The sequence below is a fragment of the Eschrichtius robustus genome, chromosome 19 (genome assembly GCF_028021215.1).
Source record: "Eschrichtius robustus isolate mEscRob2 chromosome 19, mEscRob2.pri, whole genome shotgun sequence".
NCBI lineage: Eukaryota > Metazoa > Chordata > Mammalia > Artiodactyla > Eschrichtiidae > Eschrichtius > Eschrichtius robustus.
In genome coordinates, this window is record NC_090842.1 from 59,439,973 (window position 1) to 59,458,015 (window position 18,043).

General features: G+C 46.8%; 1 protein-coding gene across 1 annotated transcript in view; it reads right to left on the minus strand.

The window, feature by feature from the left end:
- The window catches only part of CEACAM20 (CEA cell adhesion molecule 20), a 42,259-nt gene extending 26,147 nt beyond the window's left edge, over nucleotides 1-16,112 (minus strand). The window contains 7 exon segments of the mRNA XM_068527145.1: nucleotides 971-1,215; nucleotides 3,628-3,790; nucleotides 4,576-4,733; nucleotides 5,517-5,717; nucleotides 5,720-5,770; nucleotides 8,906-9,184; nucleotides 15,878-16,112. Coding sequence (XP_068383246.1) covers nucleotides 971-1,215; nucleotides 3,628-3,790; nucleotides 4,576-4,733; nucleotides 5,517-5,717; nucleotides 5,720-5,770; nucleotides 8,906-9,184; nucleotides 15,878-16,112 — 1,332 coding nt within the window.
- Nucleotides 16,113-18,043: the final 1,931 nt, after the last annotated feature.

Sequence of the window (18,043 nt, forward strand, 5' to 3'; positions counted from 1 at the left end):
ACTTGTAAAACTTACTGTGAGAAGAAGCCTACTCAAAATGATTACTCCGTTTAAAAAGAGATTCCTGTCTAGCTCTCATCTATTCTATATGAAGAAACTGAGGCCCAGAGGGGAGAGTGAAGTTTTTCTCCAGGGTCATATAGCTGAGTCTTCTTGGAGCACCCGGGAAATTCAGTTTTGTACCACTGACTTTTTGTGCCCACTGTGTAGGAAAAGCAGGAGCAGTATAAATGAGAAAAGGAAGGATGCAGTATAAAAGGACCCAGGGGATATACAAGAATTCATCCAAGGTGACAAAAGCCCAGAAATGGTGGAGCAGGGACTTGAACCCAGGTCTCTCTGCATGTGCGGCAGCTTGGCATATGAGGTCAAGTGCAGATCCTGGGTGACCCTGGGCAAGTCTCTGATTCTGTGAGCCTCCATTTCAACTGGAAAGAATAATATGCACAGCTTCTTCCTAAAGCTGTTGGAAGGCTTTCATGAGTAAACCCAGAACTATGACTGGTGCAGTTAGCTCTTTGTAATTTAGCAATATTAATGATTAACAATGATGTAATATAACATTGTAATAGCTAGAAGTTAGTGGGCACTATATAAGTGTTAGTTATAATTTGACATTTACTTTAACAATGTTATTAAAAATAATAGATTTCGTGACCATTTACCAAATGCAGACACTGGCTAAGCCCCAGTGTTGCTAGTGAACTGTCAAGACAATCCTATGGATACATTTATCCCCATTTCACAGATGAGGAAACTGAGGCAGGAGGAGTTGGGTCACTTTTCCAAGATCACCACTGCTAGAAGGTGATGTCAGAGGATTTGAGCTCACTTCTGCTAACTGGGGAGCCCAAGATCTAATCACTACACTAAACTTGGGACAAGTGAGAAGTGTCCCACCCCCAGCCCCAGTCCTGGTCTCCAGGTCCTGGGGCACATTCCTCCCCTGCAGACCAACCCCAGTCGATACCCCAGCTTGCTGCCCACACAGCTCCCAGAACTGCAGGCCCCTCTGAACTCCCCAGACACTCAGTCCCAGCTCTGTGACCACTGAAGAGCCCAGAGCTGATACCTGGGACCTCAAGACCCCGAAGAAGTAGCCGGCCGTCCCTGTGAGTGCCACTCCGATCAGGACACCCAATGTGATCCCCGCGATGCCCCCACCAGGAATGGCGGTCCTGAGCAAGGCCGGCTGCAGGTCATTCTCTGGAGCCTCTGCAGGAGAGAGAAACAGAGAGAGAGAGAGAAAGACAGACAGAGAGAGATTGAGAGAGAGCAGGTACAAGGGTGAGTTTCAGGTCCTCTGAGCTGGTCATGCCCTTTGTGTGCCCTTTCTCCCCCCCCCCCCGCCCCCATTTTACAGACTGGAAAACTGAGGCCCAGAGAAGGACCAGATAACAGTTATAATAGTCATGGCTAACAGTGATAATGACCAGTAAACTATATGATCTCATTTATTGCTCAACATAACTCTGTAAGATAGGCTTTGTTAATATCCCCATTTTTCAGAGGGAGAAACTGAGGCACATAGAGGTTAAACTACCCAAGCAAGATTGCACATGTGGTAGAGTTATAACTTGAAACATACTGATGCCAGAACCCATACTCTGAACCCCTCCATTATTCAGCTTCTGGGGATCATATTTATTCCCCAATCAACAGACATTTATTAAGCACCTACTGTGTGCAAGGTACTTTTTTAGGTACTGGAGATATAGCAGGGAACAGAGCAGACAGAAATCCCTGCCGTCCTGGAGCTTACACTTTAGGAGGGAAATGAGACAGAAAACACACAATGCGGCAAATAAGTATCATTAAACTCATGCCACTGTGATAAATGAGCAGAATGGGATGCTCTGTGAGGCTCTTACAGGAGGAGAGATCTAACCTGGGGTAATCAGGGAATGCTTCCTGGAGGTAATGACATTTAAGCTGAGATCCAAATGTCGAATCCAAGATCGGTTGGTCAAAGGGTGAGTCTCCTGGGCAGAGTGACTGGCATTCATTCATTCATTCAGCAAACTGTTCTAGTCGCTGAGGACACAGCAGGCAACAAGACAAACATGGTCTTTGCCCTCATGGATCTGACCATCTAACAGGGAGACTGATGATAAAAAATATCAGTCTGACTGAGTGAAGTCAGAAAGAGGACAAATATCGTATGATACCGCTTATATGTGGAATCTTAAAAAATGGTACAAAAGGGGCTTCCCTGGTGGCACAGCGGTTAAGAATCCGCCTGCCAATGCAGGGGACACGGGTTCGAGCCCTGGTCTGGGAAGATCCCACATGCCGTGGAGCAACTAAGCCCGTGCGCCACAGCTACTGAGCCGGCGCTCTAGAGCCCATGAGTCACAACTACTGAAGCCACGCACCTAGAGCCTGTGCTCCACAGCAAGAGAAGCCCCACGCGCAGCAACGAAGACCCAATGCAGCCAAAAATAAAAATAAATAAATAAATTTATTTTTAAAAATGGTATAAATGAACTGAGTTACAAAACAGAAGTAGAGTTAAAGATGTAAAAACCAATCTTATGGTTACCGGGGGGAGGGGAAGAGGGATAAATGGGAGATTGGGATCGACATATACATACTACTATATATAAAATAGATAAATAATAAGGATCTACTGTATAGAGTTCCCTGTATAGCACAGGGAACTCTACTCAATACTCTGTAATGACCTATATGGGAAAAGAATCTAAAAAAGAGTGGATATATGTATATGTATGGCTGATTCACTTTGCTGTACAGCAGAAACTAACACAACATTGTAAATCAACTATACGCCAATAAAAATTTTTTTTAAAAAGTAAAGTATTAAGAAAAAAATCAGTATGATAATTAAGTAAACCATCTACTGTGTTAGAAGGAGATAAGAGCAGGGGTCAGGGAAAGGAACCACAGAGCAGAAGAGACAAGGAGGAGCAGGAGAGTGGGCTAGTTTAGAATCTGAAATAGGTTAGTGAAGGTAGATGTCACTAAAAAGAATATCTGGGCTTCCCTGGTGGCGCAGTGGTTGAGGGTCTGCCTGCCAATGCAGGGGACACGGGTTCGAGCCCTGGTCTGGGAGGATCCCACATGCCACGGAGCAACTGGGCCCGTGAGCCACAATTGCTGAGCCTGCGCGTCTGGAGCCTGTGCTCCGCAACAAGAGAGGCCGCGATGGTGAGAGGCCCACGCACCGCGATGATAAGAGTTGAGTTTAGAGGTGTGAAGGGCAAACTATAGGAGGCGAGAGTGGAAACTGGGGGAACAATGAGGAGGTGACTGCCATGGGCCACGCAGCAGATGGTGGTGGCTTGAGCAGGGTGGAGGCCACGGAGGAGGTGAGAAATGGTTCTGGATATATTTTCAGGGCAGAGCCAGTGGGATTGGACATGGGGAGGGAGAGAAGTTGGAGTCCATATATGACCTGAACATCTGCAAGGATGGAGTTTCCATCCAATGAGATGGAGAAGAAGTGGGTAGAGTGGGTTTTGAGGAGTGTGAGGGGGTGCAGATTGGGCTGCGCCGCATTGGAGATTCCTATCAGACCTCCAAGTGGAGGCGTCAAGCAGACAACTGGAGATATGAGCCAGGAGTTCACCGAGAGGACCAGGCTGGATATATACATGCAGGACTCACCGGCATATGGGTGGTGTTTAAAGCCGTGAGCCTGGACCGGATCTATCAGCAGGGGAGCAATAGAGATGAGAAGTGACGTGATGAGGCAAGAGGAGAACACAGCGGGCTCCAACCAGAGGAGTTCGAGAGCAGAGACCCGAGTGGAGTCACAGGCTGCCAAGGCCTGCAGAACCAGACCACATCAGGCTCTGGTGGTCACCTGAGTGTTCTGAATGTGTCCTAAGAGCAATGGGAACACATGTAAGGGCTCTAAGCAGGAGAGCAAGGCCACCGACTTGCACTTTCAAAAGCTCACTCTGTATAGGTGATTCACTTTGCTGTATAGCAGAAAGTAACACAACATTGTAAAGCAACTACACTCCAATAAAAATTAATTTAAAAAAAGAACTTGAGAGAGAAAGTTAAATAGAAATCAAATATTACCTAGAAAATAAAACAAAATAAAATAATAAGAGCTCACTCTGGCTGCAGAGTTGATGTTGGGCAGGGCAGGACGATGGCACCATGGAAAAGGGAGACCAGTGAGGAAGAGGCTATTGTAGGTGTCCAGGTGACACATGTGACCTGTGTAGCTTGGACCAAGGTGGCCGCTGTGGGAAGGACAAATGAGCATGGCTTCCCAAGAGCATGAAAGATAGAGACTAGAGCCAGAATTCCAATCCCAGCCTCACCATTCACAGGTTCGGTGGCCTTGGCAGGTCACTTCACCTCTGTGAAGTCAGCTTTCTCCATCTGTAAAGTGGAGGTAACGATGGTACCCCCCCTGACGGAGTGGTGAGGAGGAGTGAATGAGTTCGTATGTACAAGGCATTTAGGAGGAGCCTGGGACCTTTGTGCTTTTGTGATTCTTGTATGGATGACCAGGGCCAGGATGAATCCGGGGGATGTTAGAACAGTAGACACATCAAGAACAGAGAAGGAATAGGTTGGGGAGAGACTGGTTTGTACCATGTTGGTCTCATGGATGCCTGTGAGATGTCTTAGCAATGAGCAAACAGCCATTGTCTTTGAATGACCTGGAGCTAATGATGGTTGGTGCAGGAAGCAGCAACTTCCTTGAGGCAGGCTGGGGTGCAATCCCAGCTCCTCTGCTTCCCAGGTGCATCCTGTAAGACCAACACACCGTGCAGTCATTGTTCCCATGATGGCCCTCTGGTGGGTTGCTTGCAAAGGTGTCCCCATTAGGCTCTTCCCTGAATACATGCCCTTTGCAATGTGACTTTTCAGCTCCTCCTACCTCTTGAATGAGCTGGTCATGTGATTTACTTTGACCAATAGAATGGGAAGAAGGGAAGTGATGCAAATTCTGAGCATAGACCTCAAAACTGGCAGCTTCTGCTTTCACCTTAGATTAGTATTATTCTCCTCCTCCTCCTCCTTCTTTTCCCTCTTCCCTCCCTCCCCTCCTTCTTCTCCCTGCCCCTCCTTTTTCTTCTCCTTCTCCTCCACCTCCTCCTCCCTCCCTCCCTCCATACTCCCCCCGCCCCATCTCTCTGTCTGTCTCTCTCTCTCTCTCTCTTTCTCTCTCCAACCCCTGCCTATGCATGAGAATAAGCCCAGGCTAGCCTGCTGGAGGATGAGATACCAAGAGCCTAGGCCATCCTACACCAGCCAGCCCCCAAACATGTGAAAGAGCCCAGCCAAGATCAGCAGAGCCACCTACCCAACCCACGGCTGACCACAGATGCATGAGTGATCCAGTCAAGTCCAGGAGAATCACCCACAGATTTGTGAGTCATAATCAATGTTTACTGTCTTGAGCCACTGAGTTTTGGGGGAGGGGTTATACAGCTTTATTGAGATAGTGTATGGCTGACACAAACCCCAACACCACCTATATAAGGGCAACAGAGCCTGAGCCATTGTCACCATGACATCTCCACACCCACCTGAGATCCGGATCTTTCCACTGGCTGAGCTGCAAAGGTGAGTGATGCTGTTGGAGGCTTCACAGGTATACCTGCCCTCCTGGCCCAGGGAGACCTCAGGGATGACCAGGTGCTGAGTGGCAGGGCCTGACTTCCCATCGGCCTCCCAACGGTACTGGGCAGGGGGCTTTGAGTCAGCAAAGCAGGACAGGGTGAGGGCTGGCCAACCCTGTCCTCTGGGTCTGGAGGGTTGACCATGGGAGGGTCTGGGCCATCTGCAGAGAATTGAGAGGGTCAGGCCACCGGGAAGAGGAAAGTCTGTCTCATCAGAGCCTGTGGGGCCATTGTCCCCCCAGGACACTTTTTCATCCCCATCCAGTGGACAACAGCATTTGAGACTTGATTGTCCCTCTTCTCCCTGCTTTCCTCTTGCTTTTCTGCACTCTATTCTCCCCCAAGCAGCCAGAGGGACACTGTTCAGTCCCTACCCGGACCTAAGTCACATGTCATCCCTCCTCTGCACAAAGCCCTTCCTTGTCTCCCATCTCACACAGAGTAAAAGCCAAAGCCTTCACCAACGGCCCACAGGCCCTGTGCTATCTGCCCCTATTACCTCTTTTGTGGGAAGGCAGACCTCGTCTCTTTCACTCTCCCCCTTCACTCTACTTCATTCACCCTTGACCCCCTTGCTGCTTCTCAAACGGCACCAAGCACACGCCTACCTCCAGGCCTTGGAATTTGCAATCTCCTCTCCCCCAAAATATCCACGTGGCATGCTCCCTCATTTCCTCCGGGTCTTCTCTTCAAAAGACTTTTCTGACCACTCTCTGCCACTCTCTCTGCTCTCACTTTGGTTCGTCCTTGCACCAATCACCACCCGACATTGTATTTTTATTTGCTTATTTGTTTACTGTCTTCCTCCTCCCACTAGCATGTCAGTGCCATGGAGCATGGACTTCTGTCTGTTGTGGTCACTCCTGTGTCCCCAGCACCTAGCACAGTGCCTGCCACACTGTAGGTGCTCAACACATGTTGGTTAAATAACTCTCAAGCCCACCCCCTTGGCTGCTCAGATACTACTCTCCACTCCCTGCCCCTGACCACCCCCTGTCAATCCCTCTGTGGGCTCCTCTTCCTCCGCTGAAGCCCTGAGTCTGGTGGACCCCGGGACTCACTCCTTGGCTTTCTACCCTTCTCATTTTATACACCCCCGCTCAAGACAATCTCATGCACTCCTAAGGCTTAAATCACCACCCCCAGTGTGTTGAGTCCCAAACTGACTTCTCCAGTCAACTCCTCTTTCTAAGCTCCACACTCATCTACCTGCTGGATGCTGGATGTCTCCGTAACACCCCAAGCTCACCGGGTCCAACGCTGAACTTGGTGTCCGTATTAACCATGTCTTTTATTTGTTATATTCTGATGCTTTGACATCTTGGAGCTTTTGGGGGGTGGGGGAGGACTTGAATCCTGGGAGGACTGCCCCTCCCAGGGCTAGCCAATTCCTAGAGATATTAAATAACTTACTCACGAGCAAGTTTTGCAAATGCAAACCAACCAAACCAGAGCCCACACCTGAATCACCTCCTTTATCATCTGTCACACTCCAGGCTACTATCTATGTGCCCTAACCACCCTGGGGCAGGTCCCAGACAACGAGGGACAGCCTCTATGCCCCCAGAACCCACTGAGATTACTCAAACTAGCCAATCCTAAACCTGCTTACTCTGTCTCCCCCATTTCTTCCTACAGAAACCGCAGTAAAGAATCTTGCTCACAGTTTCCTCTGCCTCCTGGCTGACCCTGGTGCTTCCCCATGTAGCCCTCGTGGTGTAGTGCGCCCCCTCCTTTTGTGAACTGTAACAAACTATCTTTTCAATGGCAATTGTCTCCAGATCTGTTGGCCTTACTGAACCTCAAATTTCCAAATGAACATACTATATTTTAAAACAGTGTCTTCCCTCAAAAGCTGCTTCTCCTTCTGGCTTCCCATCTCAGAAGGTGGCACCGCCCTCTATCCCATCACTAAGGCCAGAGATGGAGAAGTCTCATCAGTCCTCCCTCCCTTGTGCCTCAGGATGCATCACCTCCATCCCCTCCCTGTGGTCCTCCCCCTGGTTCATTCTTTATCATCTATCCTCCTAATTGTTACTGAGCCTCCGGAATGGCCTTTTCATTTCCCCCAATCCGTCTTCAGCATGACAGGCTAGAGAATATTTAAATGCAAATATTAAAATGCAAATCTGACCATGTCACTCCTCTATTTAAAACCCTTCCAAAGCTCTCCGGTGCCTTTAGGGGTAAAGAACAAATCATTGGCAAGGACTTCAAGACCTTGCATGATACAACCCTGAGTCTCCAGACTCATCTTTCACTCTATTCACCTCTACTCCTATTTTTCTGCATTTCCATGATCTCTCTTGCTACTTTGTGCCTCTGGACCTTTGCACAAGCTGCTCTCTCCACCTAGAACATTATTATGCCTAACCTTGTCACCTGGTTCTTCCAGATTCATCTTTCAGGTCTTCTTTTCCAGGAAGCCTTCCTTGACCCCCAGGCTTGGTCAAGCACCCCTGCTGGGTTTCCTCCAGCCTCCTAGATTCCCCCATATCAGCCCTGCCCACTCTGGGCTGCCACTGTCTTGGGACAGGTCTGTCTCCTCCACTGGACTAGAAACCCCAGGAGGACAGGACCAGGGATCTGCTTTGTTTCCTGTTGCACACCCCAGACCTAACACAGTGCTTTGGTGCACAGTCAGCCTCTAAATATTTTCAATTTATTGAATAATTAAGAGTCAATCAAACATCATGCATTAATTAGCAATGACAACAGCTATCATTTACCATGCTCCTACAATGTGCCAGATACATTTTCAGGTACTGTAAATGCTTTCATTCATTTGACTCTCCACCAAATCCTACAGCGTAGGTTTTATCATTCCCATTTTAACAATGGGGAAACTGAGGCTCGGAGTACAAAAACCACTTCCCCAAGGCCACACGCTCATTAATTCATACATTTAACACATATTTACTGAGGACCTACTTGGGTGCTGAAAAGAGATCCGTGAGTTAATCTCCCACCCAGTGGAGTTTGTTTATTGCTGGTGGAGCTAGGGTTTCACGTCCTTGCACATGGGGTTTGCAAGCTTTCCTAAATGCCCAGCTGGATCCGCTGCTGGGAAGTCGGTAACATGTCTCATAATGGGACGGGGTACCTCTGGCCTGGGGAGACTTAAACAGGACCCCCAACCAATATGAGGCCTTTATGCAAATAATAAAAGTCCCCTGCCTTAGGGCAGACACCACCAACTTGGCCACCAGAACCAGCTGGACTTCAGCCCCTGCTTCACTGCTCAGCCACAGCTCTGGGGTACCCCCACCCATCCTTTAGCAAGGCCCTCAACTCACAAATGACTCTGACGAGAATGGGGTTGCTGATATTGCTGGTGGCTCAGTTCCAGCTCTCACACTGGCAGAGCCCCATGCTGTTCCCCGTGATGTTCTGCAGAGTCGGTGTCCTATGGTCTGAGGACAGCTCCCTGCAGCCTCCAGGGAAGAGATTCTGGCCGCTGACTTAGCACTGGAGGGCCACAGTGCTCCCTGGGGGGAAGCAGTGCAGGCTGCTGGATTCCACATGCTCCGCTGGGGCTAAGTTACTGGCTGTGACACTGGGCTGGGGAAGTGTCTCTGCAGGAAAATTAGGAAGAGGTAGAAATGTTGAGTCCTGACAGATCATAGGCTAATCTGTCCACCCAATCACCTGTCCATAAGTTCATCTATTTACCCACCAGCTCAGCCATTCATACATCTATCCACCCAATGGTTCACCCTTCCTTCCTTCCTTCCTTCCTTCCCTTCCTTCCTTCCTTCCTTCCTTCCTTCCTTCCTTCCTTCCTTCCTTCCTTCCTTTCCTTCCTCCCTCCCTTCCTCCCTCCCTCCTTTCCATCCTACCCACAAATCCACCGTCCCACTGAGGCAAGAAAGATACGACTTGAAACCATGTACACGCCCCTGTGTCCTTGTCCTTTGAAGTAAAAGGCTGACTCAAGAGTTAATGATTGCGGGGACTTCCCTGGTGGCTCAGGAGTTAAGAATCCGCCTGCCAATGCAGGGGACACAGGTTCGATCCCTGGTCCGGGAAGATCCCACATGCCGTGGAGCAACTAAGCCCATGTGCAACAACTACGAAGCCTGCGCTATAGAGCCCGCGTGCCACAACTACTGAGCCCATGCACCTCAACTACTGAAGCCCACGCGCCTAGAGTCCGTGATCGGCAACAAGAGAAGTCACCGCAATGAGAAGCCCGCGCACCACAACGAAGAGTAGCCCCCGCTCGCCGCAACTAGAGAAAGCCCCATCAACGAAGACCCAACGCAGCTAAAAAAAAAAAAAAAGTTAACGATTGAGAAATGTAAAGATGCAGAAACAAAAAATAGCTGTTGGCTGGGGAACTGGTAACAAATTAGACTAAACCAGCCACACTGCAGAATCACCAAACTCCCAGTTCCCTGAAAGATAGAGATAAAGGCCTGACACATTCCTACGTTGTTGTTACAGGAAGCAGACCCCACCAGCTGAAAACTGCCGGCCGCAAGCACGTAGACCCCAGACTGGCTGAAACCAGGTTGATGATGCTTGAAACTTCACTTTGATGCCAACCAATCGGAGAATTGTCCACGAGCTGATCATGCCCTGCTTCTTGAACACTAGAAAACTCCTCACTACTGTTGCCGAAATCCCGGCTTCTCTGTGCATTGATGCCGGAAGTACGGAGACAGAGATTTTGGAGGAAGAAAGAGATGGCTTTATCTTTCTGCCAGGCAGAAGGGAAGACACAGCAGGCTAGCGCCTCAAGAACTGTGCCCCCCCCCACCTCTGGGAATCGGAGAAGATTTTATACGGGGGGCTTGAAATCAGGGGTGTATGATAAGGATCAAAGTAGTGAAGGTCTTGCATTCTTCTTCTTCTTGCATTATTTCAAAACAGTCACAGCTGGCGTCAGGCAGCCCGGTAACTGGGTCCGTTTGTCTCTGTGTTATAGGTCTGCGACCTTTTTTCTGAAATGCAAATGCTACAAGGGGTGATTTGCTACAAGGGAGTGCAGGATGTAATTCACATAGTGTTAAAGAGTAATAGGTTAGCTTTGTGAAGTACAAATCTAGTTGCAGACACTACAGATTAGTAACAGTTTAAAAAAACAACAACAAACTAGGAGTGATTAACTCTTTCAGGCCCGGTTATGTTTCTTCTCTAGCCTGTTCACTGTTCCCTTTATTTTCCTTGTTCTCAGGGGAGGGGAAACTTCATTTCTATTTTTGCTGCAACACTACCTCCTCCAGGGTGGGACACACAGTTTTGAGGGCATTAGCCCACTGTGGCCCCCTTTGCCTGGCAAAGCAATACAGCTACTCTTTTCTACTTCACCCAAAACTCTTGTCTCCTCATTTCTGTTCGGCACCAGTGAACAGGGCCAGGTTTTGGCAACAGGCTGGGCCCAAGGAGAGTCTCCTCATGTATAGACATTAGACAAAAAACCAAAAGCACCTACTTGTTTTGCACTGAACAAGATCATGAAGCATGGAGGGGATGGCATCAGCAACAAGAACATAAATTAGACTTTGATTAAACTTTGTGACACCTGAATAGGGAACCCTGACCATAAAAACCTGCAGAGCATGGCCGAGCATGCGCAATAAAAATGCACAGGCTGCAAATGACCACTCTACAGCCTTCCACGTGCGGCGCTTGACTAGGAAGGAAAAATTTAAGGGTAAATGGCTCTTAGAGCTCACGTGCAGTGGCTTCAGGAGCCAGACCCGCAATAGTGGAAGCTGATGTAACCAGGTGCAATCAAGATCCCACCCCATCCTCCCAACAATGAATACCCCACTCCTAACTGAAAACACCTCCACCCATTCAAGGAACTAAAATGAAATTAAAAGGGGGGTCAGAAAGACCCTCGGGTGCTCCCCACAGGCGAGGACGCCGGCATTCTTCTCTGAGTGCGTGCTTTCCTTTCCTAAGTAACTGCTTCTTTGTTTCTCTCTATACCTCAGCCTCTAGGTGTTTTTCCTTTGTGCTCCTCAGCCAAATTCTTCTGGAAGAGTAGAACAAAAACCTGGACATTTAATTCAGCCTGCCCAGCATCACCATCTATCTATCTGCTCAGCGGTCCATACATGCTCCTATCCATCTGTTGCCAGAGTTGCCACCAGACCCTTGCTCAAAACCCACCTACCCCTCCCTTGAACAGGAACTAACATAATGTCTTTAAGTCACTGGGTCTGGACACAAAGAAAGGAAGCTATAGGAAGAGAAAACCAAAAACCAGATAGAACCAAATAAATTCATCTAAGCGATGTTATTATTTGCAAAGCAGAAATAAAGTCACAGATGTAGACAACAAACTTATGGTGACCAAGTGGGGAGGGGTTGGGATGAAGTGGGAGATTGGGATTGACGTATATACACTACTATGTATAAAATAGATAACTCATGAGAACCTACTTATAGCACAGGGAACTCTACTCAATGCTCTGGGGTGACCTAAATGGGAAGGAAATCTAAAAATGAGTGGATATATGTATATGTATAACTGATTCACTTTGCTGTATGGCAGAAACTAACACAGCATTGTAAAGCAACTATATTCTAATAAAAATTAAAAAAAACAAAATCAAAAACACAGAACCAGATGAAAGTAAGATGGTGAGGAGTCTGACATCCAACAGACCCGAGCCTCATTCTATGCTGATTTTACTACATTAGCAAACTAAATGACACACCTACCCCAACGGCCATGACCAGAAGGCAGAGATCAAAAAGGGACAGTAAAGGGGTAACACCCCCGTTCCAGGAAAGCCCTGCCTCTTTCCCAGAAAACTACTGCCTATGCCTCCCCATCATTCGTCTCACTCCTCCCTGCCTTGTCCTTACTCCTTAAAAGCAAATCCCTCCCACCCTCCCAAGAGGGAGGGGATATGGGGACATATGTATACATATAGCTGATTCACTTTGTTATACAACAGAAACTAACACAACATTGTAAAGCAATTATACTCCAGTAAAGATGTTAAAAAACTAAAATAAAATAAAATTCATTAAAAAAAAAAAAAAGGCAAATCCCTCTCACCGTTAAGGTTAAGAAGTTGATTTGTGAACTAAGTTCTGGCTTCTCCAGTCTCTGGCTGTTGGATAAAGCTTGTGCTGCTTTAATCTCAGCTTTGGTTTCCTTTTTTGGCTGTGCAAACCCAAATGGAAAAAGAATCCTCCCCGCTGAGGCGGGGGTCTCAGCCTGGTTAGAGCCCAAGTGGGGGTCCATATGACCTCGTACAGTAACACATCTATTCATTCATTCATTCATTCACCCACCAATCCATCCATTGATCATCCCTTCTATATACTTACTTAATAAATAAACACTTCTGGAATACCAGATATACCCCAGGCTCAGTGCTAAGTGCTTTACAGATATAATCTGATTTAATCCTCACACCTATACTTCAGGAGGGATGGGTTTTAACCCCATTTTACAGGTGATAAAACTGAGCAAGCAATAAGAAGACCTTTCATATATCGAGTACATACTTTGTACTAAATACTTTATACGTGTGACCTTGTTTGACCCTCGTAACAACCCTATGAGATCAGGGCTATTAAAATCGCCTTTTTGTTAATGAGGAAACTGAGGCTCAGAGATGCCCCTTTCCTTCCTCCGTGATTGACATCACACCCAGGGTGACTTTCCACACAGCTGAGATGCATCCTCTGTGTCTTCTCTGAACCACACGGATGCTGAGATGCGTTGTGAAATGACATCCTTTGACACTCCTAAGTCACAACCACGACATACAAATAAATGAAGGATCTCAGAAGGTGAAAGTGCAAGTGAGAAGAAAAATTATTCATCCCCAAATGACTCTGATACCAACGTTTTTTTAAAATCTGGAAATAAGATAAATCTGCTCCTGGTAAATTCTGGTCTTCTCGTGTGGTACAATGGTCAACCTCACCCCACAAAGAAGGTGGAGGCCAGATAACCTGATGTGATGCCTTCTTGATTTTATATAAATATATATATTTTTTAAATTTATTTTATTTATTTACTTATTTTTGGCTGTGTTGGGTCTTCGTTTCTGTGCGAGGGCTTTCTCTAGTTGCGGCGAGCAGGGGCCACTCTTCATCGCGGTGCGCAGGCCTCTCACTATCACGGCCTCTCTTGTTGCAGAGCACAGGCTCCAGACGCGCAGGCTCAGTAATTGTGGCTCACGGGCCCAGTTGCTCCGCGGCATGTGGGATCTTCCCAGACCAGGGCTCGAACCCGTGTCCCCTGCATTGGCAGGCGGATTCTCAACCACTGCGCCACCAGGGAAGCCCATAAATATATTTTTAAGAGATTAGAGTGTGCTCTCTCAGAGATGAAACATTTCTGGAAATTTTAAAACACTGAATAAACATGAAATTGGAGGTCAAGCAGAGCAGCCTTGAATCTTAGGGCTGGAATGGCCCTTTCAGACTCTGGAGTTAGATGATTTTGTCACACAAATGGGAAAAGAAAGACCAGACAAATCCCACAAGGGTGGCCTGTCTGGTCCATCGCTGGATGCTGGCCGAGCTGGTTACCCCCTACCCATTAAGGAAATACACATAGTATATAAAAGCTGCACTGCACATCAATCTGTATTGTTCTAAAGCAGCATTCATGAAATTTTGTTAAACTAAAAAAGCTGGTTGCAAAACAGTATGCATAGTACACTCTCCTTTTGTAGCAGAAAATGCACGTGTCTTTATTAATTTATAGGAATAGGAACAGGGAAAGAATCTGTCAGATGATATACCAAAGTACCAGCAGTGGTCACCTCTGGAATAGTAGGGTTTTCCTCCATTTTCATTTCCTTTAAAAAAGTATCTCCATTGTCTAATTATTTTCGCACTGAATATACAGTATGTGTTCAATAAAGAAACAGTCCAGAGAATTTCCTGGTGGTCCAGTGGTTAGGACTCCAAGCTTTCACTGCTGAGGACCCGGGTTCAGTCCTTGGTTGGGGAACTAAGATCCCACAAGCTGCACGGTGTGGGCAAAAATAAAATAAAATAAAATGAAAAGAAAGAATCCAAATGTAGGATGTCATGTGGCTCTATATTAATTAACATAGATGGATATTGAAGATTAGAAGATTAAAGTTTAAAAACAAATTAAAATGGTAAGTAGAGTATGATACTATTTTTGTTTAAAGCTACATATATTTGAATGTAGATATGAAAATAGGGGGATTATAGGAGCTATGTAGTTGTCTCTGGGAAGCTCCACTGCCTACTTTACCTTTTCTACAATTACTGTGCAATTTACTCAAAATATGAAAAGGTGGCATATGATATTTTTAAAAAGCAGCCCCTACCAATTACAAGTCGCTTTGTTGGATTAAGAATGTAAAAACGTATTTTGGGGCTTCCCTGGTGGCGCAGCGGTTAAGAATCCGCCTGACAATGCAGGGGACATATGTTCGAGCCCTGGTCCGGGAAGATCCCACATGCCACGGAGCAACTAAGCCTGCGCGCCACAACTACCGAGCCTGCGCTCTAGAGCCTGTAAGCCACAACTACTGAGCCCACATGCCACAACTACTGAAGCCCACAGGCCTACAGCCCGAGCTCCACAACAAGAGAAGCCACTGCAATGAGAAGCCTGCACACCGCAATGAAGAGTAGCCCCCGCTAGCCGCAACTAGAGAAAGCCGCACGCAGCAACAAAGACCCAATGCAGCCAAAAATAAATAATAAATAAATAAATTTATAAAAACCAAAAAAAAAAGTATTTTGTATAATATGGGTTAGAGAAATCTTGCTGAATATATCGGTAAGTGGAACAGCCAAGAAAAGAATCCTAAAAACATTAACAAAACAAACAAACAAAACTCTATTAACAAAGTCCTGGGGCAAGGAATGGTTTTTCTCTTGATTTCTTTTTCTTTTTTTAATTTTGGAGATTTCACCTTTAACTAATAACCCTCAACCCTGGCTTCATACCTTAGTCCATTTGTGCTGTTATAACAAAACACACACTGGGTGGCTTATAAACAACAGAAATTTATATCTCACGGTTCCGGAGGCTGGAAGTCCAAGATCAGATGCCAACATGGTCAGGTTCCAGTGAAGACGTTCTCCCTGGTTCTCACTGGGTCCTCACATGGTGGAAGGGACTAGGGAGCTCTCTGGAGCCTCTTTTATAAATGCACTAATCCCACTCATGTGGGTCCATCCTCATGACCTAATCACCTCCCAAAGGTCCCACCTCCTAATACCATCACCTTGTGGGTTAGGATTTCAACATAGGAATTTTTTTTTGAGGTGTGGGATGGACATTCAGACCATAGCAATACCTGTGACAGTGATGTTGGTGTCCACACTGCTGTGCAAGCTGGACTTAGAGTCTGAAGCCTTGCAGGTACAGATGCCCGAGCGTGCCCTGGAGAGACTGGAAATGAAAAGGGTCTGGCCCTCAGCCCTGGGGACCCCACTGATGCTCCAAGTGTATTGTGCAGGGGCTTGGGAGATGGCCAGGCAGATCAGGGTGGGGTTAGAACCGGTCACAAAATCTGAGTCTGGAGAGGTCATGGTGGGGGTGGCAGGGCCGTCTGTACCAAGAGAAAAGTGTCCTAATTGGGACACTTAGCTCAGAGCTGGAAACCCCGCACGTTGAGGAGGGCACGCAGTAATACAACATAAAGGTTTGCCCAGTGAACGAATGAATGAATGAATGAACGAACAAACTATTGCACTAGTCTCATCACGGTTGTGTCTTGTGTCCCTCATTGCCCCTTGTAGAATGTCAGCTCCATGAGGACAGGGATGCTTGTCTGTTCACCGCTTGGACTCAAATAACATTCAGCATACATGGCACACAGTGGGAGCTCGTAATATAGTTTTCAAGAGAAGGGGAGGGGAAAGAGAGAGAGAGAGGGAACTGGATTCAAGTTCCCATCTTTACTCCTGACACTATGAGATCTCGGGCAAGATCCTCCCCTTTCTTTTTTTTTTTTTTGTTTTGTTATTCACTACCCTTTCTTATCCTTGGTTTCCTTGTTTGTAAAATGAAGGCTCTCTGAAAATTCTTTCAGTTCTGCAAATGTTTATGGTTTGGGGTCTGGAATTTCTGGGAGATTGGAGTCCTGTGACCTCCACCTGACTTTGGACCTGAGATAGGGCTAGTCTGAAAGTCCCTAAATGGGTACATGGTAAAGGCTCGATAAACACCTGTTAAATACATAAATGATGAATGAACTTGTAGAATGTTAATATAAGCACCTCATGAGCACTTAGGTGCCAGGCACTGTTCTAAGTTCTTAATATGAACTAACTCATTTAATCCTCACAATGACCCAAAGAGATAGATACTATTGTGATTCCCACTTTGCAGATGAGGAAACTGAGGCACACAGAGAGATGAAGTAACTTGCCCAAAGTCACCCAGCTGAGAAATAGCAGAGCCAGGATTTGAACCCAGGCAGTCTGTAGAGCCCCTGCTCTAAGCTATTAACAGTGGATGAACCAGTGGACGGTTGAGCGGGAGGTACTGTGTGGGTCAGAGGTGGGTCTGTTATGGGGCAGGGAAACCCAGACTCACAGGCCATGTCAACCATGAGGGTTTCACTGAGCCTGGATCCCAGGTGGTTCCTGGCCTCACAGTGCTGGGTGCCAGAGTTATTTCGTGTGACTGTGGGGATGGTGAAGGCCCTGCCATCCCTGGAGATTGCTGGTCCATCTCCTTCCTGAATCACCTCGAGGTTTTGAAACCACCAGACTGTCACATCGTTGTTTGGGGAAATGCACGTCAAATTCAAGGAGTCCACATGCTCCACGGGGGCCAGGTTCTGGCTGCCATCCAGGGCTGCTGCAGCTTCTCTGGGGAGGAGAAAAGAGAAACAGAGGGTGACAAGTCAGGAGGGGTCCTGAAGCTCCAGGAATTATCAGGAGCAGAAAATACCCTGGGGCCTTGGAAACACCCCACTGCTGGCTTTGCTGGTCCCAAGATAAACATGCCTGGTGCCAGCCTCTAATGGAAGCACACACACACTCATAGACACATGACAAGGACTCACTCACTCCACTGCAGTGGTTCTTAAATGTCTGGGGATCCCAATCCTCCCCCCAGAAAACACACGCACATGTATTTGCATCTAATTTCAGGTGTTGTGGGTCACCCTGAGGACCTGCTTCGGAGGTGAAGACTCTTAATACCTAGATTATAAATGAGTAAAAACCTCTCTCTGGCAATACAGATCAAAAACTTTAAAACATATATACCTTTTGACCTGGTGGTTCCACTTTTGAAATGAAAACGTGTGCAAAGAATTAGCTATAAAGATATCCTGGGCAGCATTGTTTGTAAAAGGGAAAACTAAAAAGAGTCCATTTCCAATGAGGACTGGATTTTTAAAACGGGCCATTTCTATAATATCTATAAGAAACTCATTTCAAATATAATCAAATATAATCCTTTTGAAAATAAAAAGATGGGAAAAGAAATAACATGCAAACGTTATTCA